The sequence below is a fragment of the Lagenorhynchus albirostris genome, chromosome 13, assembly GCF_949774975.1.
Source record: "Lagenorhynchus albirostris chromosome 13, mLagAlb1.1, whole genome shotgun sequence".
In the NCBI taxonomy this organism is placed as follows: Eukaryota; Metazoa; Chordata; class Mammalia; order Artiodactyla; family Delphinidae; genus Lagenorhynchus; species Lagenorhynchus albirostris.
The window spans coordinates 64,026,738-64,045,403 of record NC_083107.1 but is presented as its reverse complement, the minus strand read 5'-3'; the positions used below and the strand labels follow the sequence as shown (position 1 = coordinate 64,045,403).

Genomic DNA, 18,666 nt, shown 5'->3' with positions numbered 1-18,666 from the left:
GTAGGATATTGTTGTTTATCCATACTATATATAATAGTTTACATCTGCTAATCCCAAACTCCCAGTCCTTTTCTCCCTCACCCCTCTCCCCCTTGGCAACCAGTCTGTTCTCTGTGTCTGTGAGTCTGTTTCTGTTTTGTAGATAGGTTCATTTGTGCCATATTTTAGATTCCATATATAAGTGATATCATATGGTATTTGTCTTTCTCTTTCTGACTTACTTCACTTAGTATGATAATCTCTAGTTGTATCCATGTTGCTACAAATGGCATGATTTCATTCTTTTTTATGGCTGAGTAGTATTCCATTGTATATATGTACCTCATCTTCTTTATCCATTCATCTATCCATGGACATTTAGGTTGTTTCCATGTTTTGGCTGTTGTGAATAGTGCTGCTATGAACATAGGGGTGCATGTATCTTTTTTTTTTTTAAGATTTTTTAATGTGGACTATTTTTAAAGTCTTTATTGAATTTGTTACAATATTGTTTCGGTTTTATGTTTTGTTTTTTTGGCCCCAAGGCATGTGGGATCTTAGCTCCTTGACCAGGGATCGAACCTGCACCCTCTGCATTGCAAGGCGAAGTCTTAACCACTGGACTGCCAGGGAAGTCCCAGCATGTATCTTTTTGAATTACAGTTTTGTGCGGATACATACCCAGGAGTGGGATTGCTGGATCATATGGTAATTCTATTTTTAGTTTTCTGAGGAACCTCCACACTGTTCCGTAGTGGCTGCACCAACTTACATACCCACCAGCAGTGTAGGAGGGTTCCCTTTTCTCCACACTCTCTCCAGCATTTGTTATTTGTAGACTTTTTAATGATGGCCATTCTGACTGGTGTGAGGTGGTACCTCATTGTAGTTTTGATTTGCATTTCTCTAATAATTAGTGATGTTGAGCATCTTTTCATGTGCCTACTGGCCATCTGTATGTCTTCTTTGGAAAAGTGTCTATTAAGGTCTTCTGCCCATTTTTCAGTTGGGTTGTTTGTTTTTTTGATAGTGAGCCTCATGAGCTGTTTGTATATTTTGGAGATTAAGGCCTTGTTAGTCGCATCATTTGCAGATATTTTCTCCCATCTTTGGAATGATTTCTTATTCCTTCTCTGCTCATCCACTTATCTCTCATGGCCAGATTCCAGTTCTACTTCCACATAGCCTTCCTGACCACCTCTTTGATAGCTTAGGTCTCTTTACTCCTATGGCACCTATGATCTGTTGGCAATAGGCATTGTCATTTACCTACACAAGAGTGTGTTTTACAGTACTAGTAGGGTTTTGTATCATATTCAGCACTCCAAAAAGAAACCCTGTACCCATTTTCAGTCACTCTCTATTCCCTCCCTGCCTTCCAGTCCCTGGCAACTGCTAATCTACTTTCTGTCTCTATCGATTTGCTTATTCTGGATATTTCATGTAAATGGGGTAATACAATATGTGACCTTCTGTGACTGGTTTCTTTCACTCAGCATAATGCTTTCAAGGTTCATTCATGTTACAGCATGAATCAGTAACTCATTCCTTTTCTGGCTGAATAAAATTCCATTGCTTGGATATACTGTCAGTTGGATTTTGAACTCCTTGAAGTATCTCACTTCTTTATATCACTCTCAGGGCATTATAGAAATAAGTAATCCTTAAATATTTATTGGTGGATTAATTAACCAATGTTGAAAGTGAGAAAGGTACTAAAGTGAAAATGACTTATTGTTTGTGATATAGTTCCTTTTGCCAAAGGCCAGAAACTTGTCTCTAGTCTCTCTCTCACTTTCTCATATTCAGTTGGTCATCAAATTATTTCAGAATAGTTCCAGAATAGCTATGTAATTAATCTGTCCTTCCCTTTCTACTGACATTGCCTTAGTTCAAGTCCTTTCCATTTCTCATCTATACTTTTTGCTGACCATACTCCCTCCTCAAATCTCTCCCCCACTTAAATCAGCCCTCCACAGTGCAGCTAAGATTATGTTTACACAATGCAAATCTGATTTTGTATATTTACTTTATTAAAAACCTCTGATGTCTCTTCTTGATATAAGCTCTGTGGAGCTATTTGCCCTTATATTAATTAATTCATCCAACCAGCACACATTTATTGGTTGCCTACTATGGGCCAGGCACTGTTATAGGTACTGGAGATACGTGTTCAAAACAAAACTACAACAAACACACCTTAGTTCCTCCCATCAGCGAACTTACAGACATTATCCAAATAATCATACAAATACATTATTATAAACAGTGATAAATGTTATGAAGGAAAAGTCCAGGGGACTATGAAAGGAACCTAATCTAGTCAGGGAGATCATGGAAGATTTCTTTAAATAGGTATATCTAGGGGACTTCCCTGGTGGTGCAGTGGTTGAGAGTCCGCCTGCCAATGCAAGGGGCACGGGTTCGAGCCCTTGTCCAGGAAGATCCCACATGCCGCAGAGCAGCTAAGCCTGTGCACCACAACTACTGAGCCCGCATGCCACAACTGCTGAAGCCTGCTTGCTTAGAGCCCGTGCTCAGCAACAAGAGAAGCCACCGCAGTGAGAAGCCCTTGCACCACAAGGAAGAGTAGCCCCTGCTCGCCATAACCAGAGAAAGCCCACACACAGCAACGAAGACCCAGTGCAGCCAAAAATAATAAATAAAATAAATAAATTTATATATTAAAAACAAAGTATATCTAGGAACTGAAGAATGGGTGGCATTTAATTATCTGAAGTTAGGGGAGACAGCCTGGTACAAAGTCCCTGAGGTACAAGGGATCCTGGTTCATTCAAAGAACTGAGAGGCTTAATATGGCTAGAACATAGGGTCACGGTGGGTAGGGAGGCAGAAAATTGTTCTGGAGAAGTAGATAGGGCATGTAGAGATTGTTAGATTTGAGCTGAAAAAGTAGTGGGAGGCCACTGAAGGATTTTAAACGGGAGAGTGAAAGATTTGCATTTTAAAAATATTCTTCTGCCTATAGGTGAGAATGGATTAGAAAGAGAATGACTAGGGAGAGGAGTTAGTAGACCATTATAGTCATACAGACAGGAGATGTTAGTTTGCACGAGCATGGTGCAGGTGGCAGAAATGGAGAAAAGTGGGCAGGTTCAAAAAATATTTAGGGGTAAAAGCGATAGAATTTAGTTGTGGTTGAATGGTTTGGGGAGCATGTGAATGAAGGAAATTGTCAAGGATAATTAAACTTCTGGTTTACAGTGCTGGATGGGATTAGTGGTACTATTCACTGAAATAAGAAACTGGAGGAAGACCTTAACTATCAAGAATTCAGTTTGGGAATATTGAGTTTTAAATGCTTTTGAAATAACTACAACGTTAAACTGACACTTGATTGTATAAGTCTACAGAAGAGGACTGGGCTCAATATATTGCTTTTTGAGCTCAGCCTTCCTCAGTGTTTTTACTTCTTTTTATGGTCTGAATGTTTGTGTCCCCCAAAATTCATATGTTGAAATCCTAATGCCCAGTGGGGAAGTGGAGCCTTTGGGAGATACTTAGGTCATGAGGATGGGGCCCTCATAAATGGGATTAGTGCTCTTATAAAAAAGATTTCACAGATCTCCCTACCCGTTTCTGCCGTGTGAGGGCACAAGGAGAAGTCAGCTAGCCAGAAGAGAGCCCTTTCCTGACCATGCTGACACTCTGACTTTAGACTTCCAACCTCCAGAACTGTGAGAAACAAATTTCTATTGTTTATAAGCCACCCAGTCTATGGTATTTTGTTATATAGAAGCCTAAACAGACTAAGACACTCCTATATAAAAATGATAGTATATACAACTCATAATACTTTATTGTGATCAGTAATTTATAGACATAATAATGCAATAATTTTTGTGTTAATAGGCTTTTTTGAGTAAACAATAATTTTCTGTTACTCTGTTAAGGTGTCCATTTAGCCTACTTTGTGTGACATTCTCCCTCCCCAGGAAAGATGTCACTTCTAATATAATTTAGTAGTGTTGATAGAGGAATCTTTAGTTTTTCCTCTTTAAAAGTTTCCTACTTGATTTTTAAAAAATTATATCCAGATAGATATTATCACAAGTATCTTCTATACAATGTGCTCAAGAAGTACAATATATGATATATAATGGGTGCAAGAATAGCTTTTCTTCTGTGTTTGAAAATTGAAAATGACTTTTTAGTCAACCTTTCTTGGGAAGAAAACAAGGTAGTTAAGCAAGATTTATCTTTTAAAAAAATTAATCTATTTCTTTTCATAAATTTTAAACTTGTAAGGCATTACACAAATCCATAAATGTGGTAAAATTGCATAGAACTATACACACATACACACAAATAAGTGCACTTAAAACTGGTAAAATCTGAATAAGGTCTATCAACTGTATCAGTGTCAGTGTCCTGGTTTTGATAGTACGTATGATGGTATGGTACCATTGGGGGAAACAGGGTGAAGGGTGCATATAACCTCTCTGCAACTTCCTGTGAATCTATAATTATTTCAAAATAAAACTTAAAAGACTCATAAGGCAAATAAAAGAAATTTCTGTTAGATAACTGATTTATGCCAAAATGGGATTTGATTTTTCTAAAGGTAGGCTCAGGAGATGTAATTGATTTTAATTAATATTATGTGCAATATGAAAATTAACTGGCAATATTGAATAGTAAAGCTACTGAAATCGTAAACCAAAATGATATGAATAAAAATATAACCTAGGGGCTTCCCTGGTGGTGCAGTGGTTAAGAATCCGCCTGCCAGTGCCTGGGACACAGGTTCGAGCCCTGATCTGGGAAGATCCCACATGCCGCGGAGCAACTAAGCCCGTGAGCCACAACTGCTGAGCCCGTGTGCCTAGAGCCCATGCTCTGCAACAAGAGAAGCCACCGCAGTGAGAAGCCTGTGCACCGCAACTAGAGAAGGCGCTTCCGCGCGCAGCAATGAAGACCCAACACCGCCAAAAATAAATAAAAAATTAAAAAGTATATATATATATATATATATAATATATATATATATATAAAACCTAGGACACAATTTTATATATATATATAAAACCTAGGACACAATTTTATACAAGGCTTTAAAAGTTTTTCTCATGGAGTAACATAATCAACTCCAATATAGGTCTAGCAATTATAAAATCATTATATACTTGTGTTGGTTTCTTGAGCTCTTTCATTGGCCTATATACGCATTAAAATGTTTTTATAACTAAAATGGAACAGTGGAATTTGTCCCTTTAGTATGAAACATGTGCTTGTTTTATTTTGTTGCACAATAGTCAATTCTGGTTTAGATTTAAGCACACATGGATTTCATTTCATTTTCATTCAGATAAAATGGAATTATTTTTGTCCTTGCTCTTGGTTGCTTGTTAAGTAAGAAAACGCTTATTCATGTTATGTAAGAAGTTGGCAAGTACCAACAAAATGTTCATGTTCATTGCAGATTACTCTTCTTTCATAGAAATCTAGAACTTTTGTAGGGGCAGATCAGTAAATCTCACCCTGAGTATACTCTCATACTACACTGACTGAATTCTTCAAAGTGAAGTTCTCAGGCTGAGGAGAAGATTCAGAGAAAAGATCCCTCACCCAGTAATACACTTGAGTTGAAAGGGAGGGAAGATTACTGTTAAGTTTTGTTCTGCAGTTTTTCCAGGTGGCTTTTAATAAAACTTGAAACTTACTGATATTCTTTCCTCTCTCTGAACCCAAACAGTAGTGGAAACATTTTTAAGATTTCTTTCAAAGATTATTTCCTCTTAAAACCATTTACATTTATTATTATCTTTATGTTATTTTTTACTTAGAAAATGACAAGAATATTATAGTGTAGTAAGAAAGGATTAATTTAAGATCAGTGTTTTATAATTCTGGACACCTGTCCTAGAGTTGACGATCAAGCAAGCTGGTTCTTACCGTGGTTTAATGTAAGACAGCTGTGCTCCTGGAGTGACACCCCCCCCTTTTTTTTTTTTTAATATTTCTCATTGTTTTCCGACATTATTTTTTACCTGTTAGCTTGATCACATGTTAGGCTAACTACTGAGTTTTTTTACTTTTCTGTTGCTTTTTTTTTTTTTTGGCTGTACGCGGGCCTCTCACTGTCGTGGCCTCTCCCGTTGTGGAGCACAAGCTCCGGACGCGCAGGCTCAGCGGCCATGGCTCACCAGGGAAGCCCTTCTGTTGCTTTATTTATTTTATTTTTTTTGCGGTACACGGGCCTCTCACTGCTGCGGCCTCTCGCTTTGCGGAGCACAGGCTCCGGACGCACAGGCCCAGCGGCCATGGCTCACGGGCGCAGCCGTTCCGCAGCACGTGGGATCCTCCCGGACTGGGGCACGAACCCGCGTCCCCTGCATGGGCAGGCGGACTCTCAACCACTGCGCCACCAGGGAAGCCCAGTTGCTTTATTTTTAACACATGTAATTGTGTCTTGGGGGAACTGGATGATTTGTCAGACTGCTGTTTCTAGCATTCTCCTACCATATGTCCATGATATTTTCCTTCTTTGCATAGAATGGAAAACACTACAAAATTATAAGCTAAAGGTGTCTTTTTGAGGTTCTGCATCCCTGCTATGAAAAACTCCTAAACATATACAATTCTTTCTCACAGCACTCCTTAGCACTATAATTTATATATCCTTTTTTGGTTTAGATTAAGGACTTTAACTGCAGTCTTTTCTAGAGGCCAGGAAACAGTTGTTAAGGTCCTTTCCTGCCTTATAATTCCAAAACCTTTAATGTCACTGCTATACTAATGACTTCCTGATCTAAGTTTTCCTCTTGTTAAATCAAGAAAGGCACTCTTTGTACCTGTTGGAAGTAGAATTTTAGTTAAGTTTCAACTCTTTCATTTTCAACTTAGAGTATGACAAAGAAGCAGAAAGTAATTTTGAGAGAATATTTTAATCACAAGATTCTATGGCAATTAGCATCTATAGGGACTATTTTTAAGCTTTAAGTAGGGAAGGACAGTGAATTCAAAAGTACTTGCATTTTATCTCTAGATGAATTAACTATAAAAGCTTTTTAGAATCATGTAATGTTAAACCTGGAAAGAACTTTGAATAGGAAACTGGAGACCAGAAGGCATTAATGATTTGCTGTATTAATTAGTAGCTTAGCTAGGACTTAGCTTCAGAATGCAAACTTTATTATAATTAATTGCAGGAGTTGTCAGAACCAGATCGTTATGTGACTCATAATTGATCCACTCACTGATTGAAGTTTAAGCCAAAATTTTTTAATGGCAGTTCTCAAAAGCTAACCTAGAATTTAGGGTAATGTGCAAATTAAGCTCTTCGTTCTACTGTATAGGATCTCCAGGAAAGGAGAGTCTGTGTTGAGTGTTCTGGTTTGCTGTTGCCGAAATTGTTTTCTAAAGTATCACTCCAGTCTTTTGACTTCTAGTTAACAACATTGATGGTTGTTTACTAGTGCATGTTGTCTGGTCCTACAAATGTGTTTTTTTATTAATTCCTGTATGACCTCAAGCAAGTCCTTTACTATTTCCAATTTTTTTTTGACCAGAAATTTTGACATATATACTACTGTGATTATCTGTAACCTCTAAGGCACTGGTACAGACTGTGAGTGGAATTTATTTTGTAATGTGGATAACAGAGTCTCTTCACTGCTTTTTTTTTATCTATGTAAATTTATTTATTTATTTATTTATTTTTGGCTGCGTTGGGTCTTCGTTGCTGCACGCGGGCTTTCTCTAGTTGTGGCAAGCGGGGGCTACTCTTTGTTGTGGTGTGCAGGCTTCTTATTGTGGTGCCTTCTCTTGTTGCAGAGCATGGGCTCTAGGCATGCGGGGTTCAGTAGTTGTGGCATGCGGGCTCAGTAGTTGGGGTGCACGGGCTCTAGAGCTCAGGCTCAGTAGTTGTGGCGCACGGACTTAGTTGCTCCGCAGCATGTGGGATCTTCCTGGACCAGGACTCGAACCCGTGTCCCCTGCATTGGCAGGCAGATTCTTAACCACTGCACCACCAGGGAAGCCTTTCACTGCTTTTTAGAATTGACGTAAAAAAACCCAACAACCTTTATTTTGCCAAAACTAAAGATAACTGATGTAATTATATAAAGAAAAAAGTTAGCTGAAATAGTAGGAAACTCTTACTAGTCAGATTTATCCAAAACTAAGCATTAATATATGAGGTACTTAGCATAGATATTTAGTTTTAAAAGAAATAATGTATGAATAAATATATGAAAAAGTAAGGGAAGTTATCTGCGGTTTTCCTTTAGCAAATAATTATGTCTAATGGTTTGTATATATAAATATGTAATGCCTTTAAAGAGAATTTATACATCACTTTGTTCTGAAGCACATAATGTACATAATAATGAAGGGACTCCGAGATGATATCCTGTTGGGAGTTCCTGGGGGTCCAGTGGTTAGGACTCCGTGCTTTTGCTGCCGGGCCTGGGTTCAGTCCCTGGTCGGGGAACTAAGATCCCGCAAGCCTCGCGGTGCAGCCAAAACCAAACCAAACCCAACCAAACAAACAAAAAAAACAAAGTGATATCCTGTAATATATTTTGTGTATATCTTCCATTTAAATTTTAAAGTTACAGTTTTAAGTCTAGATTCTGGTACAAGGCTAGCTAGTTAGATGTGAAACCTTTCATGTGAATTCACCTCTCTTGTTTTCGTTTTCTTGTTGTAAAAATAAAAAGTGGTTTTTAGATATCATTACTGAAAAAAAATTCAACTGAGTAACTTTTAAATATTTTATTGGCTTATTCAGTGATACATGAAATGGGCAGCATTCCAATTTGCAGGTAGAAAGGAGCTCTGAGGAGCTGTACAAAACGAAAGACTTTAGGCAGAAGGAAGTGGGACAAGGAAGTTATACTAGCTAAAAGTGGATTAGTTATGGCAAGGTCACTTTCCTTTAGGAGATTGCAGGGGTCTGTCAGGCATATTACTTCACTAGTGCTGACCAGGTGATTCCTGATTCACTAGTTTAAGGTTCTGTTTCTGGGAGAGACCAAAACTGTAATTAAGTCTTGGTTTGGTGACATGAGACTTAGCATAAGTGACTCCATTTTGGGCCTGCTGTCTTGTTTTTATCACTGTCAACTATAAAATACAAAGATTGTATACAGTAGCAGATGTTCATATGTAGAGATCTTCAAGTGATAATTATTTAGTTGGATATATGCTCGTGTTGGTTAGGATTCACACATTTTACCTTGGTTTATAGTTTTGTCCTCTTTTCTCCTTAGATCTCAGTGGTTCAATAGCATCCCCAGATGTCAAGTTAAACCTTGGTGGAGATTTTATCAAAGAGTCTACAGCTACTACATTTCTGAGACAAAGAGGATATGGCTGGCTTTTGGAAGTTGAAGATGATGACCCTGAAGATAACAAGCCACTCTTGTATGTAAAAATAATATGTATTTTTTGGCTTTTTAGAGCTAGTCTGTGGGATGATTGTATTTTTTCATATTATTTAAGACAGGTATAGAAAATCTTAACCTTTTTGGTCAAAAGTTTTAGCTATTTTCAGTTTTACTGTTATAGTTGACCCTTGAACAACACAGGTTTGAACTGTGTAGGTCTACTTGTACATAGATTATTTTTAATACATACATTGGGAATTTTTTTGAGTTTGCAACAATGTGAAAAAACTCGCAGACGAACCATGCAGCCTAGAAGTATCGAAAAAATTAAGAAAAAGGTATGTCATGAATGCACAAAGTATATGTAGATGTACATGTAACATATAAAATATATGTTAATCAACTGTTTATGTGATTGGGAAGGCTTCTGGTCAACAGTAGGCTTTTAGTTAAGTTTTGGGGGAGTCAAAATTATATGTGGATCTTTGAGGGTGGTACCCATAACCCCAACGTTGTTCCAGGTCAACTGTAACTAGTAAAACTGAAATAATGAGAGAATATTTTTAACCTACTGAATGGCAAAAGTTAAAAGAATCATAATCCTATATCACACACAAATATACTCCAAACTGTTAGGACTTACCTGGGTCTATAGATATCTGAAGTGAACATACAATGTAAGTAAAAAAGCAAGGTGCTTGGGTGCGTGCTGTGGAAGTTCAGTTTAAGATTTCCAAAAAGATTACCCCTCCAAACTCTCTCCTATATAGAAATTCTAGAGCTACCACTGGGAGGACTATAGGGATACTTTCACTTTCTTCATAGTACTTGAAAATTTTTAAGTGATTATGTATCACTTGGGGAAAAAAGGTGAAGAATTTAACAATTTTGGAAAGAAGAACCTATAGCTTTGTAAAATCAAGGTATTACCAAGTTATTCTCTGTAGTAATTATTGGTAGATCAAGTGCTAAAACATCCTGTTTCTTAACTGTTAATATACCGAACTTCATCAAATCTAAGATGGTATGGATTATAAGATGCAGTTATTTCACGTTTATTGATAAAACAGAAAAAGTACCTAAGACAGCATAAAGCTAGGACATCAAAGGGCTATCTTATCTCCTTAGTGTAAGGATAAATGAGAAATAACCTACCATACAAAGAGAGACAGCAAGGAAGTTTGCTTGTCTGTTTGGCACTGGGTGGGGTGTTGGAAGAAAAAGTGTCTGTGAGAATATAGGATTGCAGTCTGATTTATCAGTATGGTCCCAAAAAGTCTCAAGCAGAGAATTTTATTTAAAGTCCCAAGTTGATAGTGCCTCCGGGAGACTGGCAAAAGGAAAGGCAGATCTTGGAAGCACTTGGCTTCACTCCAGACTGACAGCAGTTGTAAGACACCAGCTATTGTGAGATGCATCCCAACTTTAGAGATGTTGAAATGATAAAAATGTTCATCATGGAACCAGTGAAATGTGGTACTTCAAATGCAAATGTTTTGTTGATCTGTGGTGACTGTAATGTTATATTTAAACTTTTCTTAAATTCTGCTGCAACTGTCTCAGTATTCAGAAGTGTGTGCTTTTTAAGAATTCTTATTTTAAAATTATAGGGAAGAATTGGATATCGACCTAAAGGATATTTACTACAAAATTCGATGTGTTTTGATGCCAATGCCATCACTTGGTTTTAATAGGCAAGTGGTGAGAGACAATCCTGACTTTTGGGGTCCTCTGGCTGTTGTTCTTTTCTTTTCCATGATATCATTATATGGACAGTTTAGGGTAAGTATATCTTACTTTTCACAAATTCTAAATAGTTTAAGAGTTTTAAAATTGAAAATAGCCAAATATTAACTGTAGTACTTCATGTTTGAGAAATGCTTTAGCTTTACCCATTATTTCTCACTTGTTTATCCCTACAAGCTGTTCTTAATTAAATAAGTGGGGAGTGCCTTGGATTAATGATTTCCAAACTCTTCTACATCATCATTCTCATAAAAAGTATTAGTATTTGTATGGCAAGTGGGTAAAATGGTTGGGACTGCTCCCAGCTGCCCATACCCTTTCTGATTTCTCCCAAGGATAAAGAGTTTGAAACACAATACTCATGTTCTTATCTTTTATTCATTTTTAGTTCTGTTTTTTAAAGTAAGCTTCTTAATAAATGATGACAAGAATTCCATCCGTTTTTGTTTTTATATAATACTTTGTCCTATTCTCAGAGGCTTTATCTCTATCATCAAAATATGGCACATGCATATCATTCCCTCATCCCTAGTTTAAGGCTTTAGGGGAGTAAAAAATAACTCTTTACCACAGAGTGATTTGGAAATGAATTAGTTTCCTTTTGTACTATAACATATTTCCACAAGTTTAGTGGCTTAAAACAATGCAGATTTATTCTTTGACAGTTCTGAAAGTCAGAAACCCAAATTGAGTCTTAAAGGGCTAAAATCAAAATGTCAGCAGGGCTGGTTCTTCTGGAGGCTCCAGGACAGTCTGTTGCTTGCCTCTTCCCATGTCTGGAGGCTGCCAACATTCCTTGACTTCTGGCTGCATCACTGCAATCTGTTTCCATTTGTCACATTGCCTTCTCTACTGTAGTCAAATATCCCTCTGCCTCCTTTTCTAAAGGACAGTTGTGATTACATTTAGTGCTCACCAGATAATCCAGAGTGTTCTCTCCATAGCAAGACCCTTAACGTTATATAATACTGGTCCTATTAATATTTACCTTGGATCAGTAGTTCATATCAAGTATTCTGTTGCAAGTATAAGGACCATTGAAGCAGTTGAATGGGGATCTGGTCTCCTACCCACCACCAACCCTTCATGTAGAACATCTCTATATGAATTTTATCTATTTTATATAATCTTTCATTTGAACAAAGTGTTCTAAGGCTAAAAACAGAAGATTCTTATCTCCATAGAATGCTTCTTTGTCATTACTTAATCTTTCATTTATTTTTGTCAGTATGGACTCACGGATATTTATTTTATTTTCTGGACTATAATACAATACTGTCATTTATTTTATTGCTCAGATTGTTGCAGTTTTAGCCATTGGGAGCGCCTTCAGGTTAGCTTCTGTATCCTTTTGCCATATCCCCATCTTTTTTGAGTACTTCCTTTCTTTCTGACTCCACAGAGTGTTCTGGGCTCACCTTTTATTGTCCCTGTCCCAGCCCAGAATCAGTCATTTTTCTAGGGAGTCCTAGTGCCTTTTGGGGAATATTTAGAAACCAGGATCTGGGCAATAAGTGTGCTTATGTTGCTACTGGGTGTCATTATTTCTAGACCCCCCCGAGCAGACAGAACTTGGAAATATATGCATATATCATTACTATGTCAAGTCTCAGGAGTTAAAATTGTGTGAGGTATCGTCCACATTCTATTACTTGGATAAATGTGTAATTAATGTAAATTTTAGAGACCTCTTGAGAAGACTGGTAACTTGTTTCACAGATGAATTTACCTTCCAAAATGCTATAAAGCAGGGGTTGGGAGTCAACAGTTTGGTCTTTCTTTGCAGTTCTTTTATTATATATCATAAAATACTAAGGTTTCCTTAGGCAATTGATCATTGCTAAATTTTCAGTTTGGATGTAAAATTACATTACACATTTATATCCTTATTAAGTTTTACCTGGGAACCCAAACTCTCTATGACCTGAAGTTGGGTATACCAAAATATATGGTAGAGGATTGAGTTCGTGGGAAATTATCAGCTTATTTGGTACACAGATATTAACTGCATGAATTTTTTTTCTCTTAAGGTGGTCTCATGGATTATAACCATTTGGATATTTGGTTCATTAACAATTTTCTTACTGGCCAGAGTTCTTGGTGGAGAAGTAAGTGGTTAATTTTGAAAATAGCCTTTGTTTTTTATGGTAAGCTTTATTTTTGATACTGCAGGTAGTATCAGTAGCTATGTTCATTGTAACTGCTTTTTGTCCCAGAATTGCTTTTAAGTTATGCTACTTCTTTTAAGGTGATGTAAATATTAGTATAAATGTTATGAGAAATAAAGAGGAAAGAAAATCCAATTTCACTCATAAATAATGTATAGCTTTTTAGGGAAGCATGCAATTTATTCTCTGTTACAGCAGTTCTCAAACTTTTTGATCTCAGGTCCCCAAAGAGATTTCTTTCTGTAGGTTGTATTTATTGATGTTTACCATGTTAGAAATTAAAATAAAAATTTTAAATATATATTTATTCATTTAAAACTAAAAGTAAACCAAATACATTTTAACATAAAAAATACATTTTAATGAAAACTATTTTTCAAAACAAAGTGAGAAAAAGGTATTGTTCTATATATTTGCAAGTAGCTTTAACATCTGGGTTAGTGGAAATTGTATTCTAATATCTGCTTTCTGCATTCAATTGTTACGCTATATTTTGGTTAAAGTAAAAAACAAGGCCTCACACAGGTATATAATTTTAAAAGGAAGAGTATTTTAATACATGTTTTGAATGATTATGATTATTCTACTCTGATACTACATCAACACTCAACAAGTAATATTTTCTTAAAGGTTCGTTGTAGTGAGGAATCTCAAACCATATCAGTGAACTTTTTATACACTGTATCATTGAAATTCACTTTGGATGGATCTTTTTACCCATGCACGATCTACTAAGAAAACATTAGTTCCCTGAGCTTTGTAGATCTTCCAAATGTTGACTCGTTTTATTGTACAATGTCAGAAAATCACATTCATTAATATCACCACCTATTTCATCAGAAAAATCTGTATTGGAAAACTATCAAGATAAGAGTGTTGGATACAAGTTTTCCAAAATTCTACTTTTTGCTTGAGAGAAATTTTGTAATTTAGAAGAAATACTGTCAGTTTTCCTTGAAATAAGAGGCTCACTTCATTCATTTTCATTCATGTTGCCTGTCAGTACCTAGCTCTGAATAATCATAGTTTGTCTTTCAGTTGTTCTTTCAAGTAAAAGTGGTATTCTACGGATAAAGCATCTAATTCAACTCTTCACACACACAGTTGTACAAATGCTCTTCCTTGGGATAATCATTGAATCAAGATACAGAAGAAATGCTTTCTGTGTACTTCTCATTTTGTTACACAGAATATTAAAAAGACATATTCAAAGGTTGAGGCTTAATAAAATTAATCATTTTAACTGCTTCATTAAGGACATTCTTAAGTGAAACTGGCTATTTTTCTTCTTTTCCTGTGAGTGTGGGGTAGTAAATAACACAGTAACTACTAGTATGTTTCATGCCACCTTATTTGTGCTAAAGCAGCATGTTTTACCCATTGCTTTTGTTCTATTAGTACCAGTATCAACCCAATTAAAAAGGCAAATAATATTTTATTACTATTATAAAAAATAGTTTTGTGGGTTTTTTTTTTTTTTTTTTTTTTTTTGCGGAACGCGGGCCTCTCACTGTTGTGGCCTCTCCCGTTGCGGAGCACGGGCTCCGGACGCGCAGGCTCAGCGGCCATGGCTCACGGGCCCAGCCGCTACACGGCATGTGGCATCTTCTGAGACCGGGGCACGAACCCGTGTCCCCTGCATTGGCAGGCGGACTCTCAACCACTGCACCACCAGGGAAGCTCTAGGTTTTTTTTTTTAAGTTTTATTTATTTTATTTTTTTTCCGTGCCTTGCGGCATGTGGGACCTTAGTTCCCCGACCAGGGATTGAACCTGTGCCCCATGCAGTGGAAGCGTGGAGTCTTAACCACTGGACCGCCAGGGAAGTCCCCTATTACAAAAAATAGTTTTGACGTTCCAGTCTTTAAGAAGAGTCTCTGGGACCCCCAGAGGTCCATGGGTCACACCTTGAGAATCACTGCTCCATTAAATTAGACTTTATGAATTACTATAAACCTAGGAATTCCAGCACTCTGGAATTCAACTCTCTGTGAAGAGGGTAAAGCACAAGGGATGCCAGGCAGAGTTACTATATCATGTGGGTGCTGACTCATATCAGGCTTGCTCTATGAACACTGAATGCTAAATGCAGAACTCTTGAGCCTTTTTCTCATACTTGGTGGAAAGGTCTCCACCAAGCTCTTGTTCTTCTGCTTTCCAGTTTCCAAAATTAAGTTGCTCTTGTCCTGTCTTCTAATCTCCTGTTTATGCTTCTTATAAAAAGGAGTTTCCTTTTTTCCTTCCCTTTTAATGGAGTTTCAGGAAGGAATGGTATTAGATATATGCACTCAATCCATCATCTTAACTTAAAACTCTTGAATAAATGTAGAATAACATTTATCTATGTAATTTTATCACTCTGCTTATGAAAATTTAAAATAATTCTAACAGCGACATTTGTTTGCATATTATTTCTTACATTCTAGACAAAACCTCATATAATTTTTAGGTGAAAAGAGGTGTCACTAAATGTTCTGGTAATTTAGGACTGTTGATAGAGAAGTTAAAAGACCTAGATCTTAATTTGAACTCTTACCAACTAGCTTTGCTTTCCTGAACAAAGCTCTTTGTCTCTCTGGAATCACTTTCTTCATAATGGGGACAGTAATACCACATAGGGTTGTTAGTGCCTTTGATCTTCACAATATGTGAAGCTCTATCACGGAGTGTGGCACACAGTAGCCACTAAAAAATATTTCTCTCTTCAGTCCTCCTACCTTCTCTCCCTTCCCTTCTAGTCTGCATTTGTCACATCTAGCTTCTCTAGACTTGAATTTTTCATCAAAATAAGATGGTTGTGGTTCCTTTAAATAATCCTTCTACAACAAGGGAAATAGTGACTAAGAGATATACTCAAGGTAATTGGATATATAAGTCTGAAGCTCAAAAGAGAGAGGGCAGGAAATGTAGATTTGGGTATTATCAGAATTGATAATTGAAATCACGGTGGGTTATTGACCTTGTCCACGAATATGAGACTATATGATAATTTGAAATATAATGGGTATGATACTTTTTTCTTAATTCTCACCTTTATGTAAGTACAACAAAGTATATATGATGTTTAATAGTGGTTAAAATAAGTATCTTGATTTCTGTGATATTTATTTAACATTTTGAAAATTCACAGGTTGCATATGGCCAAGTTCTTGGAGTTATAGGATATTCATTACTTCCTCTCATTGTAATAGCCCCTATACTTTTGGTGGTTGGATCATTTGAAGTGGTGTCTACACTTATAAAAGTAAGTAGTGTGTTATAAAAAGTAGTTTACTGTTTCCCAGTAAAAAAAAAAAAAGTATACAGTTGTCCCTCCGTATCCACGGGAGATTCGTTCTAGGACCCCCCCGCAGACAAGAAAATCTGCAGATGCTTAAGTTCCCTGTACAAAATGGTGTAGTATTTACATGTAATCTGTGCATATCCTTCCATCTACTTTAAATCATCTCTAGATTACTTACAATACCTAATACAATGTAAATGCTATATAAATAGTTGTCTGTAGTGCAGCAAATTCAAGTTTGGCTTTCTGGAACTTTCTGGTATTTTTTCTTCCGCCCAAATATTTTCGATCCACAGTTGGTTGAATCCGTGGATGCAGAACCCACAGGTAATAAGAGCTGACTGTACTAATTCTCTGGCTAAGAATCTTGTAATCTATAACTGTTTATCAAACAGTTCGTAGTGTTTTGGAACAGGGACCTTACTCACTAATTATACCAGTTGTATTTCTTTTATTTTCCCCTTTTAATTGCCATAAATTATAATGTATGTCTATGGCAGAATAAAGAACAAAGAGCAAATCAGACCTTGGGGTATTACACTCAGAGAATTTTTTAATTTAATGTTAAAATTTTCTTCTAGTTCATCTGACTTAGATTTTGTGGGAGGTATTTATTTAAAATTCCACTGGCTCAAAAGGACACCTGTACCCCAATGTTCATTGCAGCACTATTTACAGTAGCCAGAACATGGAAACAACCTAAATGTCCAATGACAGATGAATGGATAAAGATGTGGTACATATGTACAATGGAATATTACTCAGCCATAAAAAAGGAACGAAATTGGGTCATTTGTAGAGATCTGGATGGACCTAGAGTCTGTCATACAGAGTGGAGTAAGCCAGAAAGAGGAAAAAAATATCATATATTAACGCATATATGTGGAATCTAGTAAAATGGTACAGATGAACCTATTTGCAGGGCAGGAATAGAGACGTAGATGTAGAAAATGGACATGTGGATACAGGTGTGGAAGGGGATGGTGGGACAAATTGGGGGATTAGGATTGACATATGTACACTACCATGCGTAAAATAGATAGCGGGAATATTCTATAAAGCACAGGAAGCTCAGCTTGATGCTCTGTGATGACGTAAATGGGTGGGATTGGGAAGGGGGGTGGGAGGGAAGTCCAAGAGGGAGGGGATATAGGTATACATATAGCTGATTCACTTCATTGTACAGCAGAAACTAACACAACATTGTAAAGCAATTATACTCCAATAAAAAAAAAACCTTGCTAAAAATAAATAAAATAATATTCCACTGGGACTGGACATTTATTTAATAATTGTCACTCATATTTGAATAGTAAGTTCTTTACCAAATATGATATATATGGTTCTAATAAATTGGCTTTTCTGTGTTGCAGAGATCAGGACTTCTTTGTGCTGTGTTAAGCTTATATTAACATATGTACCCACTTTAAACATTTACTGATAATATTAAATATTAATGAGTAGTGATTGAACTTAAATTTTGGCATTTATTAATTTTGAACAACTTTTGGAAATAAGTGACCACTCTAACACATGTATGTATATAACATAGTGAATATAATTTTTTTTCTTTATGGAAAATAGAACTTCGACTTAAATTTTTAAGTAGAGTAACTTTTATGAGTTTTGGTTTTACTTAAAGTTTATTACTAATTCCAATATAAAATTATTCCTTTTAGAATTGAGTAACTACAGGCTAATACTGACATTATATAAGCCTTGGGTATTGAGAAGAGTTGGATTTTGGAACCAGTCAGTTCTGAATTCAGATTCTGGTTCTGCCACTTACTTGCTGTTTGCCTTGGGGAGATATCTTTTAGTACCCTCCTGTGCAAATTGGGAGTCTTAACTACTTTTTAGGGTTTGTTATGGATTTTAAAGTATAAATAATGTCTAGTATAGTGCTTAACAGAGTAGGCAAAGTGGTAGCTGTTATTATTATAAATGTTAAATGAATATTTTGAGAACATCTCTGTATGTTTGAACTGTTTGAACACTTTAGAGACCAAGGAGAAGAGCTTTCTTTCCTCTAATCCTAAATATTTTTTTAATTGTCATTATTAGCACTTAGTTTAAAAGTCTTACAGTACAAGAGCTAGCCCCATGCTGGCATTTAATTATCTAGCCTTAGTGAACAT

At 36.4% G+C, this 18,666-nt stretch overlaps 1 protein-coding gene across 1 annotated transcript in view; it reads left to right on the top strand.

The window, feature by feature from the left end:
• The window catches only part of YIPF4 (Yip1 domain family member 4), a 29,494-nt gene that overhangs the window by 6,229 nt on the left and 4,599 nt on the right, over positions 1-18,666 (top strand). The window contains exons 2-5 of the mRNA XM_060169486.1: positions 9,216-9,369; positions 10,943-11,114; positions 13,109-13,186; positions 16,376-16,489. Coding sequence (XP_060025469.1) covers positions 9,216-9,369; positions 10,943-11,114; positions 13,109-13,186; positions 16,376-16,489 — 518 coding nt within the window. The remainder of the gene's footprint in view (positions 1-9,215; positions 9,370-10,942; positions 11,115-13,108; positions 13,187-16,375; positions 16,490-18,666) is intronic.